The sequence below is a fragment of the Echinops telfairi genome, unplaced genomic scaffold, assembly GCF_000313985.2.
Source record: "Echinops telfairi isolate 266 unplaced genomic scaffold, ASM31398v2 ScPeMD7_7400;HRSCAF=8409, whole genome shotgun sequence".
NCBI lineage: Eukaryota > Metazoa > Chordata > Mammalia > Afrosoricida > Tenrecidae > Echinops > Echinops telfairi.
The window spans coordinates 22,696,588-22,717,137 of NW_022111300.1; the positions used below are offsets into that span (position 1 = coordinate 22,696,588).

The window sequence follows — 20,550 nt, forward strand, 5'->3', positions numbered from 1 at the left end:
TGATCAAAGAGCGAGAGACAAGAAAGGCGAGGCTCACCAAGCCATTTATCTCTCTGCCCTTCAGTTAATCCCACTTGTGTTTATCGGCCAGGCTGGCACAATAAACTATCTCAGGCACCCAGGGCCAGCACTGTCTTTGAGCTTTGAATGAATGCACAATGCCTTCTAGGGCCTCTGGAGGGCAGGAAAGAGCCTGGAAACTTCTGATTTGAACACCCCAAACAAAAGCCGCCAAATTCACTGCCATCCAGTCAAAGCTGACCTGTCAATGTGGACCCATCCATGAATGCTGACCTGTAGGGACTTTGTAGAGCAAGGTTGAGTAACTCTTTATGGAGTAGAAAGCCAAGGAGGAGCTGGTGGTTTCAAACCACTGACCTTGTGGTTAGCAGCCCAACACATAGCCACACCACCATCAGGGCTCCTCCTGACATGAACAGCAGTTCTGTAAGTCAACCCCGAGTTGGAGGAATTCTGGAAAACCAAGGTGTAGCGCATACTCATGTCAACACCAGTCATGTATTTGCAAAGGTGTTTCCCAACGTCAGGGGGCCACGGGATGGAAAGATAGTGAGATTCCCCCATGAACTCCTTGAAGCCCCTTGTGTTCCCGACTGAGTGCCAAGGTGGGTGGTACTCTCTGCCCAGCAAACCCTGTGCCCGTGGGCTCTGAACAGTGGCCTCAGGTCCCGAGCCCACTGACAGTTTTTCTTGCAATATGTGACCTCTAAGAAGAAGGCTTAACCCTCCATCTGCCCATCAGGAAACAAAACAAAACCAGGCATTGACATGGACGTCATCAACATGTGAAAGAACACAGTCATGGAAACCATCTCACCACATGTTACTCACATAATGATATGAGCGATCTACATGTGTGTGTATAGCAACACCAGTAACACCTGATCGAAATCTTTTCGAGGAAGGTTTAGAAAAAGCCGCTCTTGATGGAGAATTGCCTTCACAGGAAGGAGATGATGGAGAATTGCCTTCACAGGAAGGCAGCTGTTGTGTTTATGTACCGAGTCGTCATTGCTTCCTTTGTTGGGTAGTCGTCTTGGATAATCCATCCAGAGGGGAACCCTTAGCTCATCCTGGTGGAGGCTGTACCTTCATGGCCTGATGGAAGCACTGGGGCACAGGATAAGGCTGTGTTTCCGAGTCAGGCTGTGTTGGCGTCAGCGCACGGGGCAGGGCTGGGCACCCTGGCAGCATTTCCAAGTGTGGCTCCAGTGTCGCTGCCGGTGACTCGTCTTGCCCCCAGGGAGGCACCAAAGCAAAAGGCTTTGCAAACTGCACCTCATGAAACCTCTGCTAGATCCTTCCATTGTCGAGCACATTTCAGGTTCCTATTTTCATTGAATTTTAGGAAACAAAGGTCCACGTGCTGGTCTAACAGGATTTGGGGCACTTGGAGTTGAACGAGAGATTTCTAACCCGGGTTCCATGTTGTCTTCAACTTGCAGGTGGATAAGATGGCCAGTCTGTACAACATCCACTTGCGGACTGGCTGCTTCTGTAACATGGGGGCCTGCCAGAGGCACCTGGGGATAAGCGACGCGATGGTCAAGAAGCACCTGCAGGTCGGTTCTGCACCGGGGCCAAAGCCAGTGGCGGCCCTCTCCAACGCACTTGTCCTGGCGGCAGGCCTGGGCGCTGTGACTTACTTCTCTTAGCTTCCTGCATTTGTGCCGTCCCTGGGGCTGCCTTACTGTGATGCCATGTGTGAGGCGGATTACCGTAGGAATGGGCCAAGACCAAGGTGTGGGCAGGGCTGTGCTCCCCTTCGGAGCTCAAGGAAAGAATCCTCTACTCTAGCGGTTCTCAATCTGTGGGTCACCTGATTCATAACAGTAGCAAAATAACAGCGATGAAGTAGCAATGAAAATCATTTTATGGTTGGGGGTCACCACCACATGAGGAACTGTATGGAAGGGTGGCGGCTTTAGGAAGGCTGAGAACCGCCGCTCTACTCGTTTCTAGTGGCTCCTGGGCTTGGGCGGCACAGCTTCAGTTTGCCTGTGTCTTCACGTGGCCTTCTCTTCCTCATGTCTGTGTGTCGTCTTCGCTTCTCTGAGGACGCTTGGCATCGGGTTTGGCGTCTCGGTGTCGTTGTGGTTACACACTAGGCTGTGAACCGCAAGGCCAGTAGCTCAAAAGCACCAGCCTTTCCGCACGAGAAGAAGGAGGCTTTCTACTCCTGTCAAGAGGGACAGTCTCAGAAGCCCACAGGGGCAATCCTGCCCCGTCCTATAAGGTCACCTTGAGGGAGAATCAATGCCATGGCTGCGAGTTTCGGTGAACCCAGGATAATCTCATTTCAAGAACCTTGACTGAATTATTTATCTGGAAAAAAAATTCCCTTTTCCAAGTGAGGTCAAAGTCACAGACTTGGATGTGGACTTTTGGTGGGGAGGGGCCTACATAAAACCCACGACAGGGGAGTCAGCAAAAATAGAAAATCCTGCAAAGTATTACCTATATAGTTTATCTGTCTGGTGATTACTTTTCTTTGAGAGCAAAGACTTAAATAAGGGGGGATTTTGAAAGGGAGCATGAGAATGTGGTAGTGCCTGCAGAGGGGGCTTAACTAGTTTAGCCCAATCAAGGAGGCCTGGTGGCATCGTGGCTTACACATTGAGCCTCTAATCACAAATTGGGTGGTTCAAACCCACCAGTCACTTCCCAGGAGAGAGAGGAGGCTGCCTGCTCCCGTGAAGATTTGCAGTCTTAGAAATCCTGGAGAACACTCTGCTCTGGGTCTCTATGGGTTGGAATCAACTTGATGGTGGTGGGTTAGGGCAGAATCTTCAAGCTAGAGTAAGTGTCCCACTGGGTGGGCTAGTGTGCCATGAAGCCCCTCCCCTCCCCTCTTACCTCTCCTCTGGCCCGAGGCTTTTCACCCCAGCATACAGCCTCCTTTGAAGGATTTCATAAGGATAGCTTGAGTAGCAAGAGACCCTCATTTTCTTTGAATAGTTTTTATTTATTTTTTAAAAATAATTTTATTGGGGCTTCATACAATTCTTATCACAATGCATCCATCCATCCATCCATTGTGTCAAGCACATTTGTTCATTTGTTGCCATCATCATTCTCAAAACATTTTTCTTTCTACTGAGCCCTTAATATCAGCTCCTCAATTTTCCCCCTCCCTCCCCACTCCCTGAATAGTTTTTAACCCGAGTTTCTTAGGTTGCTGCTAAACATTGTATATGCTGGATCCCCAAATGGAATTTTTTTTAAAGCAACTTTAGTTTTTAAGAAGAAAGAGCAGATGAGCATCCGTGCACAGGGAAGTTCAGTTCCAGATGGAACACTTGACCCTGTGCGTGACTGGCCGGGACTCACACTGCAGGGGAAGTGGTGCCTGGGCAGCCTCGCCCCCTGGCCCCCTGCGCAAACCACTGCAGGCACCAGGCTGCACAGCCTCCTGCCTCCTCCCCGCTCCCAGCAGGGAATGCATGCTGCCTTTGGCCCTTTGGAGTGTCTTTGGCTGGTGGCTTCTAAGGGCAGTGTCTGCCTTACCTTCTTCTAGAGGACCAGCCCTCACAGGGCTGAGGGCCTCCTTTCTTCTATTCTGATAGAGGATGAAGGGAGTGGCCAGCAAGCATTTCTCTCGGCAGCCTGGTGAGTTGCTCTCAGAGAAATGCTATTAGTAAGTGGGTCTACAGGGCAGGAATGTAAATATTCCTCATCCAAGGGAGGTTGGCAGTCCAAATTCAGGGCATGTTCTCGGAAGGCTCTCCCCTCGTGTCTGCTCTGGGAGGGGTGGGGATCCCCTGTTCATAGCTTCTCTGGCTCTGGTGTGCTTTGCTCCTTGGACATCTCCACATGGCGCCTGCCCTCCTCTCCATTTTCTTGCATCTCTGTGTATCCGATCTGCCCTTTTTACCTCTGAGCAGTCACGAGGTTTGGAACACACGCTGCATGGGGTGGCCTCACGCACAGAGCAATGAGACCCTATTCCCAAGTGGATATGGGAATCCACAGAGATGAGGGGGTAGGATTATCATGCCTGTTTTTCTGGGGCACTACCCAATGCAGAGCAGTAGCCAGTGCAGCTGGCCCCTCCGGGCATCTGAAACTGGACCTTTTCTGTTGGCCTCTCTGTGGACTCCGTACCTCGCTCTCACCCTGAGGTCTGATGAGCGGGACTCACCCTCTTAACTGCTTGCTCCCCTTTTGATCCCAGGCTGGCCATGTCTGCGGAGACAACCTTGATCTCATAGATGGGCACCCGACAGGGTCTGTGAGGATTTCGTTTGGATACATGTCTACGGTGGAGGACGCCCAGGCTTTCCTTAGCTTCCTCATAGCCACCCGCTGCTGCTCATCCGATGGCCGGCCCCTCCCTCAGGCCCTCCATGGGCTGGCTGCGTCCCCTTCAGCAGAGCCTGGGGCTCCGAACTCACTTGTCTCACCTCAGGAAGACACGCTCACCAACTGCAGAGTTTGGGAAGGTTTTCCCACCAACGTGAGCGTGGTAGATCTGTGCCCACCTGTGGCCGAGGCCAACAGAAGCCAGAAGACCCCCTTGGAGAAAGTGGAGGGAGCCCTGCCGGGGGGCCATGGAGCACACGTTGTCACCAATCTCTACCTCTACCCTGTCAAATCCTGCGCTGCGTTTGAGGTAAGGGTTCCCATTGCAGGACAGAAATGTCTTCTCTTTGCTTTACTCTAGACCAGGGCTTCTCAAACTTCCTCATGCCACCACCTTCCATACGGTGCCTCATGTGGTGGTGACCCCCAACCATAAAATGATTTTTGGTGTTGCTTCATCACTGTCATTTTGCTACTGTGATCAATCAGGCGACCCCAGTGAAAGGGTTGTTCGACCCCCAAAGGGGTCGAAACCCACAGGTTGAGAACCACTGCTCTAGATTTTTTTTTTTGGTTGGTAAAGAAAGAAAAATGTGGGGGGGAAAAGGTCAAGAAAACCATGCAGGAAATGAAAACCCCATGCTGTGGTACCATGATCAACGAAGACCCATTCTCACTCTTACGTTCTTGGCATAGACCAACTTTGAACACCACCAAAGGGACACCACTGAGAGGACCCTGTTTGGGGTGGGAGAACCCTTTGTCATGGCTGACTGATCAGATAGGCAAGGTTCACAGGATTCATGTGCAGAAGCATTTCATGGGCTTTGTTTCATGTGATGCTCAGAGCAGTCAGAGGACGTGGAGAGTAAAATTATCCCCTTTATTAGCAATAAGGAGTCTGGAGTTATTGATGTTCAATACATCCCCCAGCACCTGCTAATAAATGATGAAGACTCAAAGCCAGGTCTGCTGGTCCCCTGGTTTCATGTTCTGACGTCACTTCCCCTGCTCAGTTGTCTCAGCAGCACAGAACTGCGTCATGTTGAAAAGAGGGCTGGCCAGTAGGATCTTCCTAAAACCTGATCAGTTCAAGCAACTCCCTTGCTAAAAGCCTTGCTTCCCATTCCACCTAGTAAAGTCAGGAACCGTGAGACCCAGTATTCTGTTGTCGTTGCTAGGTAGCCTAAGTCCAACAGAATAAGACACTGTCTGGTCCTGCACCTTCCTCACAATCTTTCCGTTTGAGCTACCGTTGAAGCCATTGTGTCAACGCATCTCCTTAAGGATTTTCCTCTTTTTTTTTTTTTTTGCTATCCTCCCTCCTATTTTACCAAGCATGATGCCCTTCTCTAGGAACGAACCTCTTCTGATAACATGTCCAAAGTATGTGAGACAAAGTCTTTTTCAGCTGTACTTTATCCAAGGAAGATCTGTTTGTTCTTTTGGCAGCCTGTGTGTGGGTGGGTGGATGGATGGTTGGATAGCTAGATAGCTAGCTAGATGATAGATAAATAGACAGATAGATAGATAGATATTCTTCAGTTGCACCATAATTATTGGCCAGTCAATATTCTTCACCAGCACCATAATTCAAATACATCTATTCTTCTCCAGTATTCCTTATTCAGTGTCTAACTTTCACGTGTACACGAGGGATTGGAAATGCCATGGCTTGGTTAATGTGCACCCTAGTTCTCAAAGTCACGTCCAAGTATTGCACCTATGTACACATCTCTTATCACCCAGCTTACCCTCCACCCATTTTACTGCCATACCATTTCCCATCCTCCGGCTACTGGGGCCTTCTTTCAGTTCTGCCCGTGAACCAGGCTCTCTGTCACCTCATGTGAATAGATTATAGGACATTTTGTATTTCCACTGCCTAAGTCCTGGAGTGGACCATTTCACCAAGGAAACTCATTTCTTTCACTAGGGAGTGATGTTTAGAAACAAATTTAGTTTTCTAGGTCTAATGACCACTTCTGGATTCCCATTGCTTCAATGTCCTCTGAGGGGGCATCTTCGGGTGGGGTGCGTGATTCTGACTACCATGTACTTTGTACTCAGACTTTTGGAATACCCCTCCCCGAGCACACACTCATGCACATCTGTGTATCTCTTTCTTTCTCCCTATCTATTTAATCTATCTATCTATTCATCCACTTACCCACCCACCCATCTATCTATCCATAGTCATGATTTTAAGTGAATACTCTCAATTTCTATTCAACACACAGGGTTTGCTCTAACTATCCTCCTTTCTACATTTGCAACCCCTGTGAGAAACCTGGTTCTCATTATTGTCAATGAATACTTACATGAGGAGGCAAATTAACTGAAACATTTTCCGTGAACTTTTTGAAGCTTCCTTGTATATTCGATTTCTGCTTTGTGACCCAGATCCCAATGTATCGGCTCAAAAGTTGGCCCCTCACATGCCGGATTCCCCCTCCACCCGACTCAGGCCTGCCTTCTTAAAGCTTAGCCCAGTGAGGAAGAAGGGAGGAGGAAGACAGAAGGTTAAATGATCAGATAACAAATGAAAGGATGAAAGGCGCACGCTAGCCTGTCACAGTGACCAGGAGGCTGGCAGAAGACGTGGGGCTCCTGGGTTAGAGACCAAGGACTGTGAAGGTTCAGCAGCCGAAGAAGCTTCTGTGCGTGTGTGTGTGTGTGTGTGTGTGTGTGTGTGTGTGTGTTGGTTCTCTTTTTCTTCCAAAAGTCAAGTGATGAGCCAGAGGGGCTCAAGGGATGAGCCAGAGGGATGAGCCAGAGGGGCCCAGATGCAGTGTGCACAGTGACTTTGTGTCATATGTAAGGAACCATATTCTTTTATAATGGGGTGGGAGCAAGCCTCCTTGGCCTCTGGTCATTGCCCAGAAGCAAACCTGTCCTCTATTCCAGAGACTTGGGATACATTCAGTATACATAAAAAAAAAAAAAAAAGAAAAGACTGGAGCCAAAAAGCAGTTAGTGCCTCTGCTGATAAAATACGCAGAAATGTAAGTGATCTGTAGAAATTTGTCTCTAAATAGTTGATTATGGTCTGAAAACCATGAAATGGAAAACATGGTTTCCTAAAGAAATAATCATTTAGTGGTGCTCTCTAAGCTTACCTACAATGAGCCATGATAGGTTTCTGGGCTCACCATTATAGAGAATAATATTCCTGAACGTGAGAGCTGCAAGAACAGAAGCAATCTTGTCCCAGGTGAGAGGTTATTTGGTCCTCACGAGAACAAGGGAGAGGTGACATGGGATCAACATCTGTCTTGGTTATCTAGTGCTTGCAGTTACACTTTTATCACCGGTCGGTGTACAGCCACACAAAGACCACAATGGGTGGCTTTAAAGGACAGAGTGTATTTTCTCCCAATCCTGGAGTTTAGTCAAAAGCAGGATCTTAGTCATGTTCATGCCTTCCTTGTTAGCCTCATCTTTCTTCCAGGAGTGGCTGGTGAGTTTGAACTGCCCACCATGAGGTTAGCAACCCAATGCCCTGTGCCACCAGGCCACCTTATACAAGTGTAGGGGTTAGATTTACAACTCATATGTATTTGGGAGGCATAATCCAATCTATAACAGCCACCATCTGTGCTAGAAAAATGTCTGTAGTGCAAGGATATGTCTGTACAGGCACCCATTATCATCTGTGGGAGGGCACCTGGGGAACAGGTGGGTAGAGATGTCCTTGTCTTTGTGCCCTCTGTGTAGTCTCTGAGTGCTTCACCATGCATATGTAATCATTGCCCATTTAAGAGTCCAAAAACTCACTGGCCTCCAGTCAATGCTGAGGTTGGGGAAAGGGCTAAAGGGAGTCAGCCGGGTGAATGTACCTTCTCTCTCCCATTTCCTTCTTTCTTTTAAAAAAATCATTTTATTGGGGGCTCATACAACTCTTATCACAATCCAGACATCCATCCATTGTGTCAAGCACATTTGTACATTTGTTGCCATCATCATTCTCAAAACATTTGCTTTCTACTTGAGCCCTTGGTATCAGCTCCTCATTTTCCCCCTCCTTTCATTTTTCCCTTCCCCCGTGAACCCTTGATAATTTATAAATTGTTATTATTATTTTGTCATATCTTACACTGTCTGATGTCTCCCTTCACCCATTTTTCTGTTGTCCATCCCCCAGGGAGGGGGTTATATGTAGATCATTGTGATCAGTTCTCCCTTTCTACCCCACCTTCCCTCCACCCTCTTGGTATCGCCACTCTCACCCCTGGTCCTGAAGTGATCATCCGTCCTGGATTCCCTGTGTTTCCAGCTCCTAGCTGTACCAGTGTACATCCTCTGGTCTAGCCGGATTTGTAAGGTAGAATTGGGATCATGATAGTGGGCGGGGGAGGGAAAGGAATCATTTAAGAACTAGAGGAAAGCTGTATGTTTCATCTGCACCCTGACTGGCTCATCTCCTCCCTGAGGCCCTTTTGTAAGGGGATGCCCATTTCCTTCTTGACTTTGCCTTCTTCTCATAGCCTCTCCTCCCTCCTTTAAGAGCATGCACGTCATTCATCAGACCGCCCGCACGGGGGCAGTCTGTGCGTCATCATGTGATCATCGTGATTATTGGGCCCTGGCCTAAAACACGCCCACCTTTACCTTTAGGTGACCAGGTGGCCCGTGGGAAATCAAGGGCTGCTGTACGACCGGAGCTGGATGGTTGCGAATCACAACGGAATTTGCCTGAGTCAGAAGCAGGAGCCCCGACTCTGCCTGATCCAGCCCTCCATTGACTTGCGGCAGAAGATCCTGGTGCTCCAAGCCAAAGGTGTGAAAGCCGAGTTCACAGTTACAGAGCCTCTGTCGCGAGTGGTTGATGCTGGGGTAATTGTTCCCGCTGGCCTTTATTGAGCAGCTTTAATAACCACACAGAAAATACAATGGTGTTCCCTCTGCCTGGTATGAACATCGTCCTAAAGAAGGAGATGCTGTCTGGTCTAGGAGAGACAACAGAAAACATATTCCCTTGTGTTTCAGAAAATCCCTAGGGATCAAGGAACTCTCTGACGGTCCAGTGAGGAAGTAAAGAGGTGTCAGTTGTGGAATGAAATGCTGTCCTTTCATTAACATCCCCCTTCTGTCCGCTGCTCACCATGATGTGTGGTGCAGCGTCCCCTCTTCCTTGGTGACTTTCATTATGAAACAGCTGACATAGGAAAATACTTTGTCCAATAGAACTTCCTGTGATGCTGGAACTATTCTATGCCTGCCCTAATTTATAGCCACTGAGCATTTTTAAATCTCGATTGTAAATAAGTCATATATTAGTTTCAGGAGAATTTCAATGACTTGATAGTAAGCCTTTATAAGTATTCTCTCCATCATGACTACTATAATGATTCCAAAATTAATATTTTCCAGGAAAGTTTGGTAATTAATATTTTATTGGAGTCTTATGTGTAGGATCTTTTCCCCCATTAAATGTTTCAGTTGGTCATCGATGCTTATAGAAACACTACTGTCTTAATCAGTAAGATTTTTTGAAGTCCTATTAGCCTTATTAGTTGGTCTGAATATTTTTGTACATGTTTTATGAAAATGAGCATCTTGTCTTCGTTGGGATAGTTTTATATCTGTCTCTACAGTTTTAATTTGTTTTTGCATATCTTACTGCATGGCTATACCTTCTTGAACAGTATTGACTGGAAGCAGTAAAGGCAGGCATTCTTCTTTATTACTGACTGATGGACTGCTAAGGAGCCCTCGTGGCAATGTGGGTGATGCATGGTCCTGCTAACTATAAGGCTGGTGGTTCAAATACACCAGTCACTCCATAGGAGATACTCCTGTAAAGATTTACAGAAACCCAAAGAGACAGTTTTACTTTGTCTTATAGGGTCTCTGTGAGTCAGAATTGATTGAACTTCAACAATAAGAATAATGCATATTATAGGGCTTTGATACATTTGCTTTACCACGCTAAAAAAGATCTTTCCTGTTCTTATTTTGCAAACATTCTTATTGTGATCAATATTTATTGCTAAATGCTTTTTATGTATCTGCTGATTATCAGGTTTTCCCCTGCTCTGATCTATGAATGAAGGAGCCATGCTGGCATCATGGTTACAAGTTGTACTGCTGACCGTCCCTGTTGGAAACCATCCAGGACCAGGCTTTCTACTGCAGGAAAGAGTGACGGTCCCAGAAACCCACAGGGGCAGTTCTGCCCTGTCCTATAGGGGCTATGTCAATTGGACTCAATTGGCTGGCAGTGAGTTTGGTTGAGTTTTGGTAAATCTAGCCATGTGGTACATTGCATTCGTAGATTGTCTGATAACTGAACTAAACTTGCACGATTGAGGACAAGCTATTTTCTGTGTGTGCTAGATTTGGTTTGCCTTTCATTGTCACTGCTGCGGGGTGGGGAGGGATCTCTTTTCATAGTGAGACTGCTATGTGACCTTTTTATTGTACTGTACTCTTCTTTGTCCAAGACCTACTATCCAGGATATTAACATATTCACAGAATTGAGTGGATTAAACCCTTTTTTAGTCTCGGAAACATGTACCATGACCAACCTTCTCCAAACTTCTAGAGCATGCTGGGTAGGGAAGCTCCTTCTCTAGCCTTTCTCACCCGGGACAGGAGAAAGGGGCTGGCTATGCATGAGCAGGGCTCGGGGCTCATAGAATAGCTGTTGTACCAACTGCTGCTTCCCGGTGTCCCCGGAGGTGAAAGGCCTGCTGTGGTGGGCATGGGGCCGGGCAGCCGGAGGGCTCTGAAGTTCAAGGGCAGGAGTGGATGTAGCTTGCAGGGCTGTGCTGTATGTGATGGAGCAGCACCCAGACCAGCACGGGCACATGCAGCCATGGCATAGGCTTCCTTGAGTGGTGGGCTGGGTTGGCTAGAGGTGGTGCTGAAAGAGCCGGAGGCCCCAGGGCTCTGCACCAGGGTGCCTTGCTTCTGATTGCTCAGAGTTGTTGGGCCCTCTGCTCAGTCTGCGCAGATGTCTCTGATTCGTGTCTTCTCGTGTATTTTAATGGCTCGGGGAGAGTGAATAGGAGTGCTGTGTGACTGGAGTTGAAGCAGGTCCAGCTTTTACCCAAGATTTTTTTTCAATCCTTTAGTGTCTTCTGCATATTAAAGAATGAACACTACTTTAGCTGGGTAGTATATATGTGAATGCTAATTTTATTATTATGTCTAAGCACACAGGCCAAGGATAACTGTCCGTGCTCACTGACACAGAGTTTTTAAAATTTTTAATCAATAATGATGTTTGATGAAGGAATCCAATTAGATGCTGACTAATAGAGGCTTCTGGAGATTGATACTCTGTGCTGAGAACTTTATTTCATGAGCCACCAGGCTTGCTTGTCTGTTTCTGAAGGACTTAAGGTGTTACTATTGGGTGCCATTGAGGCAGTGGTTCAACCCTAGGCACAACAGAGTGAAACACTGAATGACCCTGCACCATCCGCACAACTGCTCCTATGCCTGTGCCCACTGATGCAGCCATTGGGTCAATCCATCTCATTGGTGGCCTTCCTCTTTTTCGCTGCCCTTCCTCTTTACCAAACATGATGTCCTTCTCCAGGGACTGGTATCTCCTGACAATATGTCGAAAGTATGTAAGACGAAGTCTTGTCATTCTTGCCTCTAAGGAGCACTCTGACCGCACTTCTTCCAAGAGACATTTGTTTGTCCATTTGGCAGTCCACAGCACTTTCAATATTCTTCTCCAGCACCACAATTCAAATATATCAATTCATCTTTGGTATTCTTTATTCAATATCCAACTTTCACATGCCTAGGCAGCAATGGAGAATACCATGGCTTGGGTCAGGCACACCTTCATCCTCAAAGTAGCATCTTTGCTTTTTAATACTATACAGAGGTCTTGGGCAGAAGATTTACCTAATGCAACATGTCTTTTGATCTCTTGACAACTGCTTCTGTGAGCATTAATTGTGGATCCAAGGAAAATAAATCTTTGACTTCAGCCCTTTCTCCATTTAGCATGATGTTGCATATTGGTCCAGTTGTGAAAATGTGGTCTTATTTACTTGGAGTTGTAATCCATACTGAAGGTCGCAATTCTTGAGCCTCATTGGCAAGCACTTCAAGTCCTCTTCCCTGTCAGTAAACAAGGTGTGTCATCTGCCTAACACAGTTGTTAATATGCCTTCCCCTAATCTTGGTGTCACATCCTTCTTATGATCTAGCTTCTTTGATGATTTGTTCAGCATATAGATTGAATAAGTATGGTGAGTGGATACAACCCTTTGTACATCTTTCCTGATTTTAAACCATGAAGTGTTCCCATGTGCTATTATCACAACTGCTTCTTGATCCACGTACAAGTTCTGCAGGAGCACAATGAAGTGTTCTGGAATTCCCACTTTTCTCAAGGTTATCCCTAGCTTATTGAGGTCCACACAGTTGCTTGCCTTTGCATAGGCAAAGGATTTAAGGAAGCTTATCACATAATGACCAGGAGCCTTGGTGGCATAGTGGTTATAGGTTGGGCTGCTAACTACATGGTCAGCAGTTCAAAACCACCAGCTGCTATAAGGGAGAAAGACGAGGCTTCCTACTCCCGTAAAGAGTTACAGTCTTGGAAACTCACAGGGGCAGCTCTACCCTGACCTGTAGTGTCACTGTGACCGAGAATCGACTTGAGGGCAGTGAGTTTGGTTTTGACCCTATAATGCGGAGCCCTGGTGGCGTAGTGGTGATGCATGGGGCTGCATATGCAGCCAGATAGTAGTGGTTATGCCACTAGCCACTGTGAGGGGAAAAGACAGGACTTTCTACTCCTCTAAAGAGTTACCGTCTCAGAAATTCACAGGGTGCAGTTCTACCCCATCCTAGAGTTGGCGTCAGTTCGATGGCGGTGAGTTGAGTGAGTGAGGGATTACAGTGACTTCCACAGGCCGTATGTGGAGCCACTCAGAAGTAGAGACATCTTTCAAGAGGCTGTTGGAAGCATCCCTGGGTCTGTGTACGTGACTGTGGCAGTGCAGGGCCCTCTAGAAGAGAGCTAGCTGCTGGTGCACATGTTCGTGACGGGCCTGGGAAGGATGAGGAGAAGCCGTGAGTGATGGAAAGGTTGCCAATCTTCCACCACGTCCTTGATTCAGCCCAGTTCCCGTGCCGTGGAAATCTGGTCCAAATCCACAGTGATGGGCGTGTCATTACACACTTCTCTTTGGCATGATGGTCGATTCATCTCTAACTTGTGTTCATTAGGAATGGAGCCTATAGCACTACCTCTCGAGGACAACCACGGCCGGGCTCAGATTTGCCAGAGCAAGGTCTGTGCAGACAGGTAAGGCTTGGCAGCAGGTGAAAGTCTCAGCTCCACCTGCCCGGGGAGAGGCGGCTATGCCCTCGATGGGCTTCCCCCGACATCCCGTCTCCTGCCGCTTTCCCCCTTGCTCACTTGGACCCTTGCCACCCTGGTTCTTCGGTGTTTTTCAAACCTGCCAAGCACGTTCCTATCTCAGGTCTTTGCACTCACTCTTCCCTCTGCCAGGACGGCTCTTCCTTCACTGATCACTCTACCTGCTCACTCGCTCACTCTTCAGGTCTCTGCTCCAACCCCCTTCAGAGGCGCTACCCGACCACCTGCAGAAATCAGCTCCTCTCTCTGTTTGCCCACTGAATTCTTCTCCTTCTTATTGATTATGTCCTGGCTGGCTGCTATCTGCGTGTGTGTTTTCATCCCCTCCCGTGGAAATGCTAACTCAGAGGAGGCCGGGCTGTGCCTTCCTTGCTCAGCGGCATGTCTGGCCCCACATTGGGTGCAGAGTATAATGCGAGAGGATGGAGGAAGCCAGGAGAAGAGTGGGCGAAGGCCCAGTGGAGGCACGTTGGGGGCTGGGATGAGGTAGTCGAGGTTGAGGTGGTCAGGGAAGAGACCTGATCTGCACATTAAAAGACTGCCTGGTGGGTCTAGAGTAGTTGCAAAGGGCACCCGTGGACAGGCCAGCTGAGCACCTGTGCTTGGAACTCAGGGGAGACATGCTGGAGGCCTGGACCAGGGTCAGAGAAAACATCAGCCAGGGTGGGAGACGAGAGGCATTCAAGAAAGTTTGTGGAAAAGTGGAAGAAAGTGGAATTTTCCCAAGAGCTCTTTGAAGGCCCCTCGATTATTTTCTGGAAGTGGAATCACCTGGATTCACTGGTGGATTGGATGCAGAGGCTGAGGCTAATGAGGGAACCAAGATGCCCCTCAGGCCTTTGAGCAATAACTTCCAGGTGATAACTCAGGACTTGCCTTCCACCTAGTGGTGAACTATTACCTAGTTTGTGTTCCTGATGCCAAGTCATTTGCTAAATTTCAGAAGATGTTGAAAGTGGGATGGTCGAAACGGGCGACAGTTGGAATCGGTGTAAGGCAGAAGCCCGTCAGAGAAGGAAAATGCAAAATGTTTTCCACTGAAATGAACGTCAGAGATGTGCTAGCCTCCCCCCCCCCCCCGAAACCTGTGAGAGCTGGAAAAACAAGGCAGCCCCTCACATCCTGGCTCTCACAGGCTCCGCTGTAACCGTGTGCCTGCTTTCGTGCTTCATGGCAAATGCTCATCTCCCCTAGATCCTTCATGGAACGAACCAAACACCCGCCTCTCTGCTCATCGAAACCCACCTGTACCTGCAAACGTGTACAATAGTGAGTTTTCCAGGTCTAACTGTCCAGTTGGTTACTGGTTCAGTTCCCAACCAATCCTCTTACAAGCTACAAAATCAGTTCACTGTGTGCTGAGAATATATAGATCCTCAAAAGGTTTTAAATGCTAATGACTTCATTAGTTTTCCTATAAACTAATTAGGCTCCCTACTAGACTAATTAGTACGTAGGCTCAGTAAATGGTCATCCTGTACAACAGCAAATCAGATGACATTGCCTTCTGGACTGCCATGACATATACATTAACACAGTCATGAAACAATGCGTTATAGTCTTAAATTATGTGCCAATTGGACTTACGTTGTGAGTGCAGGGGCTGGGGAGCAGCTGTGAAGGGTGACACCATCAGGGAAGGGGCAACAATGATTGTCCCCGGCCAGCTATAGACTCCCCCTGGTGGCCCAGGGGCTGAGCACCACCTCAGCCTCTTGCCAGGGCCTGTGCCGGAGGAAGCGTTTGTCCTGCACATGTTCAGTGACATGGCGAGTGTAGTAACCAGTGCCGCACAGTGCCTTAGCACATCTCCCTGGCAGAGAGTGACGGCCACCGAGAGAGGCCTGCAAACTCACGGCATTTCGCTTGGCTGCATCGGCGTGGGTGCCGTTCTCTGTCTAACCAGGCTGGCCGGATGAGGAGAGCAGTTTATTTGTGGGGCCACTGAGGACTCCACAAAATGAAGGTGGACTTTGGCGCGGCCTCTCGGAGCCTAGGAGAGAGTGTGCTACCACGGGCTCCCCTGCCCTGCCCCAAACAGGAAGGCCACAATTTTTTTTAATAGTAAAAATTAAGAAAAAGGTAGGTTTTCAAAAGTATCTATGTTGCTCTCCTATGGTTGAGTGTTGTGATTTTGTCAATTCAGGTGATGGGTGTGGGATAGGGCCTCTACGAGTCAGAATCCACTCGATGGCAGCGAGCTGGGTGTATTATAAAACGTCTAGAAGATCGCAGATTTAAAAACCAACACCAGGAATCAAATCCCTCAATGTGTGGGTATCGATCGTGTAAGGCATGGTGTTCTTTGTACAAACCACAAACGTTAGCCCAGAGGGCTTGAAGGAGAGAGAGACAATATTACAGCGGGGCTCAGAGTCAAGAGGCGGGGCCCCATCCGTGTTCCCAGGCTCCTGAAAGCCAACCTGGCTCCGGCAGGTCTCAGATTCCAAGCCGGCTGGCTCTCAGGGGCCACATGCAATCCAGATAGGACAAACTTCTACGGTGTGTTGCTGTTACGAGTGCTGCTGTGTCATCGTCAACTCAACAGCCCACGTGACAGAGTAAACTACATCCAGAATCAGCGGTTCTCAACCTCCCTCATGCCTCGACCCTTTCATACAGCTCCTCATGTGGTGCTGACCCCCCACCCATAACATTATTTTCATTGCTACTTCATCAGTGTCATTTTGCTACTGTTATGAATTGGGTGACCCCTGTGAAAGGGTCGTTGAACCCCCAGGGTGAAAACCGCTGCTCCGGATCACCTGGCCTTTCCCCCAAGAACCAGCCTGTGGGTGGGTTCAAGCCCCCGGCTGCTGATTGCCAAACTAACGGCGGCTCTGCCGGCACTCCTGCTACAGCTTTTGGTCGGCTCTGAAAGTCTCATGGAAGCCCCAGCCCGTGTGTGTTCTGATGGCGTGGCAATCTCTCCAGGTCTTTCCAGTCACACCTGTCACCTCTCCTGAGGGGCTAGCACAGGGCAGTTTTTGTTTCTTTTATAATCAAACTTAAATAAAATTAAAAAAATTATTTAAAGAAATACCTAATACTCACTCTTTGCTCACCCCCTCACACACACGTTTTTTTTCTTGGTACCAGGGTAAATACGTACGACTGTGGAGAGGATGTTTCTAGATGGCTGTCAGAGCTTTTGGGCCGTCGGTGTCATTTGATCAAACAAAGTTCAAACTTCCAGAGACACGCGAAGAAGCAGCATGGAAAAGGTACCCCGTTTTCGGGTTCTTTGGGGCAGGACCCTGGGTTGATCTTGCATACCGTCAAAAGCAGTTGGAGCCCTGGACTCACAGAGAGCCGAAGGTGTGTGCTTACAGCGAGCAGGGCTGGCAGCCGGCCCTTGGCAGGGAGCTGCTGGAGCAGCTGCAAGGTTCGCAGGATGCAGGGCCGCCATGGTCGCTTTCAGGGGACCTTGAGCCCCCTGCCTGGCTCCTCTCAAGCCTCAGCCTCAGTTCATTTTTAGAAGCACAGTTCATTTTGATCAAATGAGAACGTTGGTAGGTTTCTGTGTCCTCAGATCCCATCTGGGAGCAAGCAAACCTGGGTTTCTAGAGCTGGCTCCAGGATCGCCTTGTTGTAAGATCTTGGCAAGTCGCACCTTCTGGTGCCACAACTCTAGAACTCAACCAGTTTTCTGTCGCCCTCCACCAGGTCGACTTCTGGACGCTTTGACAATTGTTCCTGACCCATTGCTAAGGTGCAGTCACACAGTAGACAGGAAAGTACTTTGAAAGCTAAGAGTGACATGTGTACAGGAAAGACGGTTTGGGGCTGGCTGCTCAGTTGTCCCGGGGTTGGCACTGCAGCCCCAGCTCCTTCTCTGGTTTATTCCTCTCTGCGACACGCCTCACCCCCCACAGGCCTTGGCCTTCCTCCTCCTGGAAAGTCAGCTCCATGAGATTTGCTTGTTTTGCTGAACGCTGTGTCCTCCGTGCTCAGATCAGCTCCGGTCACGGTGGCTGCTCAGTAAATGTTAGAGGAATGAGCAAACAGATGACCGCACTGTTACTGCCTGTGTTGGAGTGGGATGGCCTGGCCTAGTGGCCATCTCCCAGAAAGCCTGACCTGTCAACCAGAACAGCGCCTGACCACATGCAGACCATTGCTCTTAGTGCCGCGAGCGGATTCGGATTCGGCTCATAGCGACTCCACACGACAGAGTGGAGCTGCCCAGAAGGGTTACGTCATGGCTTTTTCTCTCACAGAACCACCTGGTAGGTTCCGCCCCCACAACCTCTCTGTTAGCAGCAGTGCTAACCACTATGCCACCGGGTGTAAGGACCTGCCAAAGTTAACCTATGCACCTTAAAAAGGCGTGCCTATAGAGGACAGCTAGAGGATATGGATTCTGTAGACTTTTAAAATGGGACCGTTTCCTGCTTTACCTTGTTAAAGAATTTGAGCCTCTGTGTTGGCAAAGGGGAGTGTGTGATGGCTGCCGTGTTGGGGAGGTGAGCGGTGCTGTCAGGCCTGAGTAAGACCAGGGACCGGAGCAGAAGGGAGAGAACATTGGACATCCACCCGGGACTGGGATTCCCAGATCCGATGTCGTCTGGATGAATTATCTGGAAAGGGAGTGCCTGTGAACGCTAATGCTCCAGTTGTTCAATCGAGTGTCTCCTGTTTACCTAGGAGAAAGCCTGGTAGTGCTGTCCGATAAACATTGGTCTGCTGGCCAAAAGGCTGGCAGCTCAAAGCCACCAGCAGCTCCCCAGGAGAAAGGAGGGGCTCTCTGCTCCTGTAAAGATTTGCAGCCTTCCTAAGGTTATTAGAGTCGGAATCAACTTGATGGCCGTGGGGTGAGTAATTACCTGGAGCGTGGCTGACTTGATTAAGCCGTGGTCATCCCAGTTCTTCAGGGTCTCGGTTTAGGTGGCAGACGGTGACAGTATAATTGATAATTGAGGTGTGATAATGGTCTGTACAGGGGGCAGGGAGCGTGCACTTCCATGGGAAACTAAGGCTTCCTGAAGAGGCCAATTTAGAGCTGCATCAGACCAGGAGAGTAGGAGGTTTCCTAGCAGGCAGGCAGAGTCAGGGCTTGGCATGTCCTGGGTTTAGAGATGAGTTTAGGAGGGGCAGGGGCAGGGGAGAGATGGGAGGATGCACACGTGAGCCTCTGAGGAGTGAGCTTCTGATGACGCTTCCGTTGCCAGGGACTCCTGGAAGAAGGCTAAGCCGGGGAGTCCCCTGAGGTCACTTGTGTTAGAAGGACACTCAGCATGGTGTGGAGGGAGTTTGAGGGGGGCAGCAAAGGACTGGGCAGGAGAGGGCGGTGGCAGCCTTTGTGGGACAGGAACTACGGTGGTAATCACAGAGACAAGAATAACATCTGCTGCCGGGGTGCAAGGGTGCTGCTTAGGGTGGGAAGCTGAGATTCCAGGGCTTCAAACATTTTGCCTCAGTACTGCTTAGAAAAAAACTCAAAGCTATAGTATGATCTAAATTAAAATATCTATTTATTTATTTTACAGAGTATCTAGTCAGACTGAGCCACTGGCAGATCTGCTGTAGCCACAGGCAAGAGTTTCCAACAGCCTTGCTATCAGGCAGAGACCACGAAAGTTTACAGAAGAGATCATGGTTTTACATGCAACAATCCCACATGTTTAGTTTCACCTCAGTCATTGTAATCCCCTTGCGTGTCCCTTGTGTGTCCCACTTCCTTCTTGGGTTCCCATTTCTGTTTCCCAAGCAGGCACATATTGGAGACTGGCGTGCATAGGGCTGTGTCAGACACAGCTGGGGGAACCTTGGTACGGCAGCAGTTTGATTCCCTTGAGGATCCATTTAAAAGAGTCATAGGTATTCACAAAGTATTTTATAATGGTCATTTACGTCTCTCCTTTTTCTTAAAAAAAAAATTCTACTTTACTTCTTGGTGAGGTCTTATCTTCGTATTATATATTTCATTAGTGAAATTTTCTGATCACCCTATCACGTTTCTCAGAACCTAAAATGTATCTATAAATTGTGATGCATATAAACAGTTTGAACATTTACCCTGAGTATAAGGGTCTAAGTGTTAGGAAATTTCTTCTGGATACCTGTGATCGTTTTTAGTAGTAGTTAATCAAAGCAACACATTTTACTATCAATTTTGAAAGATTATCACTACACGATAAGTGAAAAGTTATTGAAATTAGTCTCTTAATAATATGGGTCGAGCCCTGGTGGCAGAGTGTATACTTGTTAGGCTGTAATCCACAAGATCTGTAGTTCAAAACTACCAGCTGCTCGATTGGAGAAACACAAGATTTCTACTCCACAAAGAGGTACAGTCTTGGAAACCCATGGGGCTAGTTCTACCCGGTCTGCTAAGGTTGCTATGTGTCAGAATGGACTCCATTGCTGTGAGTTTTTTTTTTTTTAATGATATGGGTGGCTGCCCTTTGGGTCCCATCTCCATGAATGACTGTCGCCCAGGGTGAGAAGACCTACGGTCAGCACTGGTTCTCTGTGGAGAAACCTTCTGTGTGTCACTAAAGATCAGGAGTGGGTGTAGTTTGCAGGGGTGAAGGAGTTTGGCTAACCCAAGGTCACTGTGTTACACTGGATTCCTTCTGAATCACATGACCTGAAGCCCAGGGATCTACGTGACATGACTTTAATCACTTGTCACTTGATGGCGGCAAAGAACTGGACTCGACCTGACCCACAGGGGGAATGGCCAGTCAAGCTTCCGACACTTTATTTTCTCTGCCCAGACTCCTGGGTTTGAATGGGGCTTTGGCTTTCCACCCCAGAAGGGCTTATCCCCCAGAATGGGCAAAGGACCTTTTGTGGACGGAACGGAACTGGGGTCCCACCTCCATCTCCGGCAAAGTCATTTTAGCAAGAAGGACTTTGCAAG

General features: G+C 48.4%; 1 protein-coding gene across 1 annotated transcript in view; it reads left to right on the plus strand.

Annotated features, from left to right (window-relative positions):
• Positions 1-20,550, plus strand: part of MOCOS (molybdenum cofactor sulfurase) — a 55,326-nt gene that overhangs the window by 25,365 nt on the left and 9,411 nt on the right. The window contains exons 3-7 of the mRNA XM_045296036.1: positions 1,467-1,583; positions 4,196-4,633; positions 8,941-9,103; positions 13,529-13,607; positions 16,782-16,906. Of these exons, the coding sequence (XP_045151971.1) occupies positions 1,467-1,583; positions 4,196-4,633; positions 8,941-9,103; positions 13,529-13,607; positions 16,782-16,906 (922 nt within the window). The remainder of the gene's footprint in view (positions 1-1,466; positions 1,584-4,195; positions 4,634-8,940; positions 9,104-13,528; positions 13,608-16,781; positions 16,907-20,550) is intronic.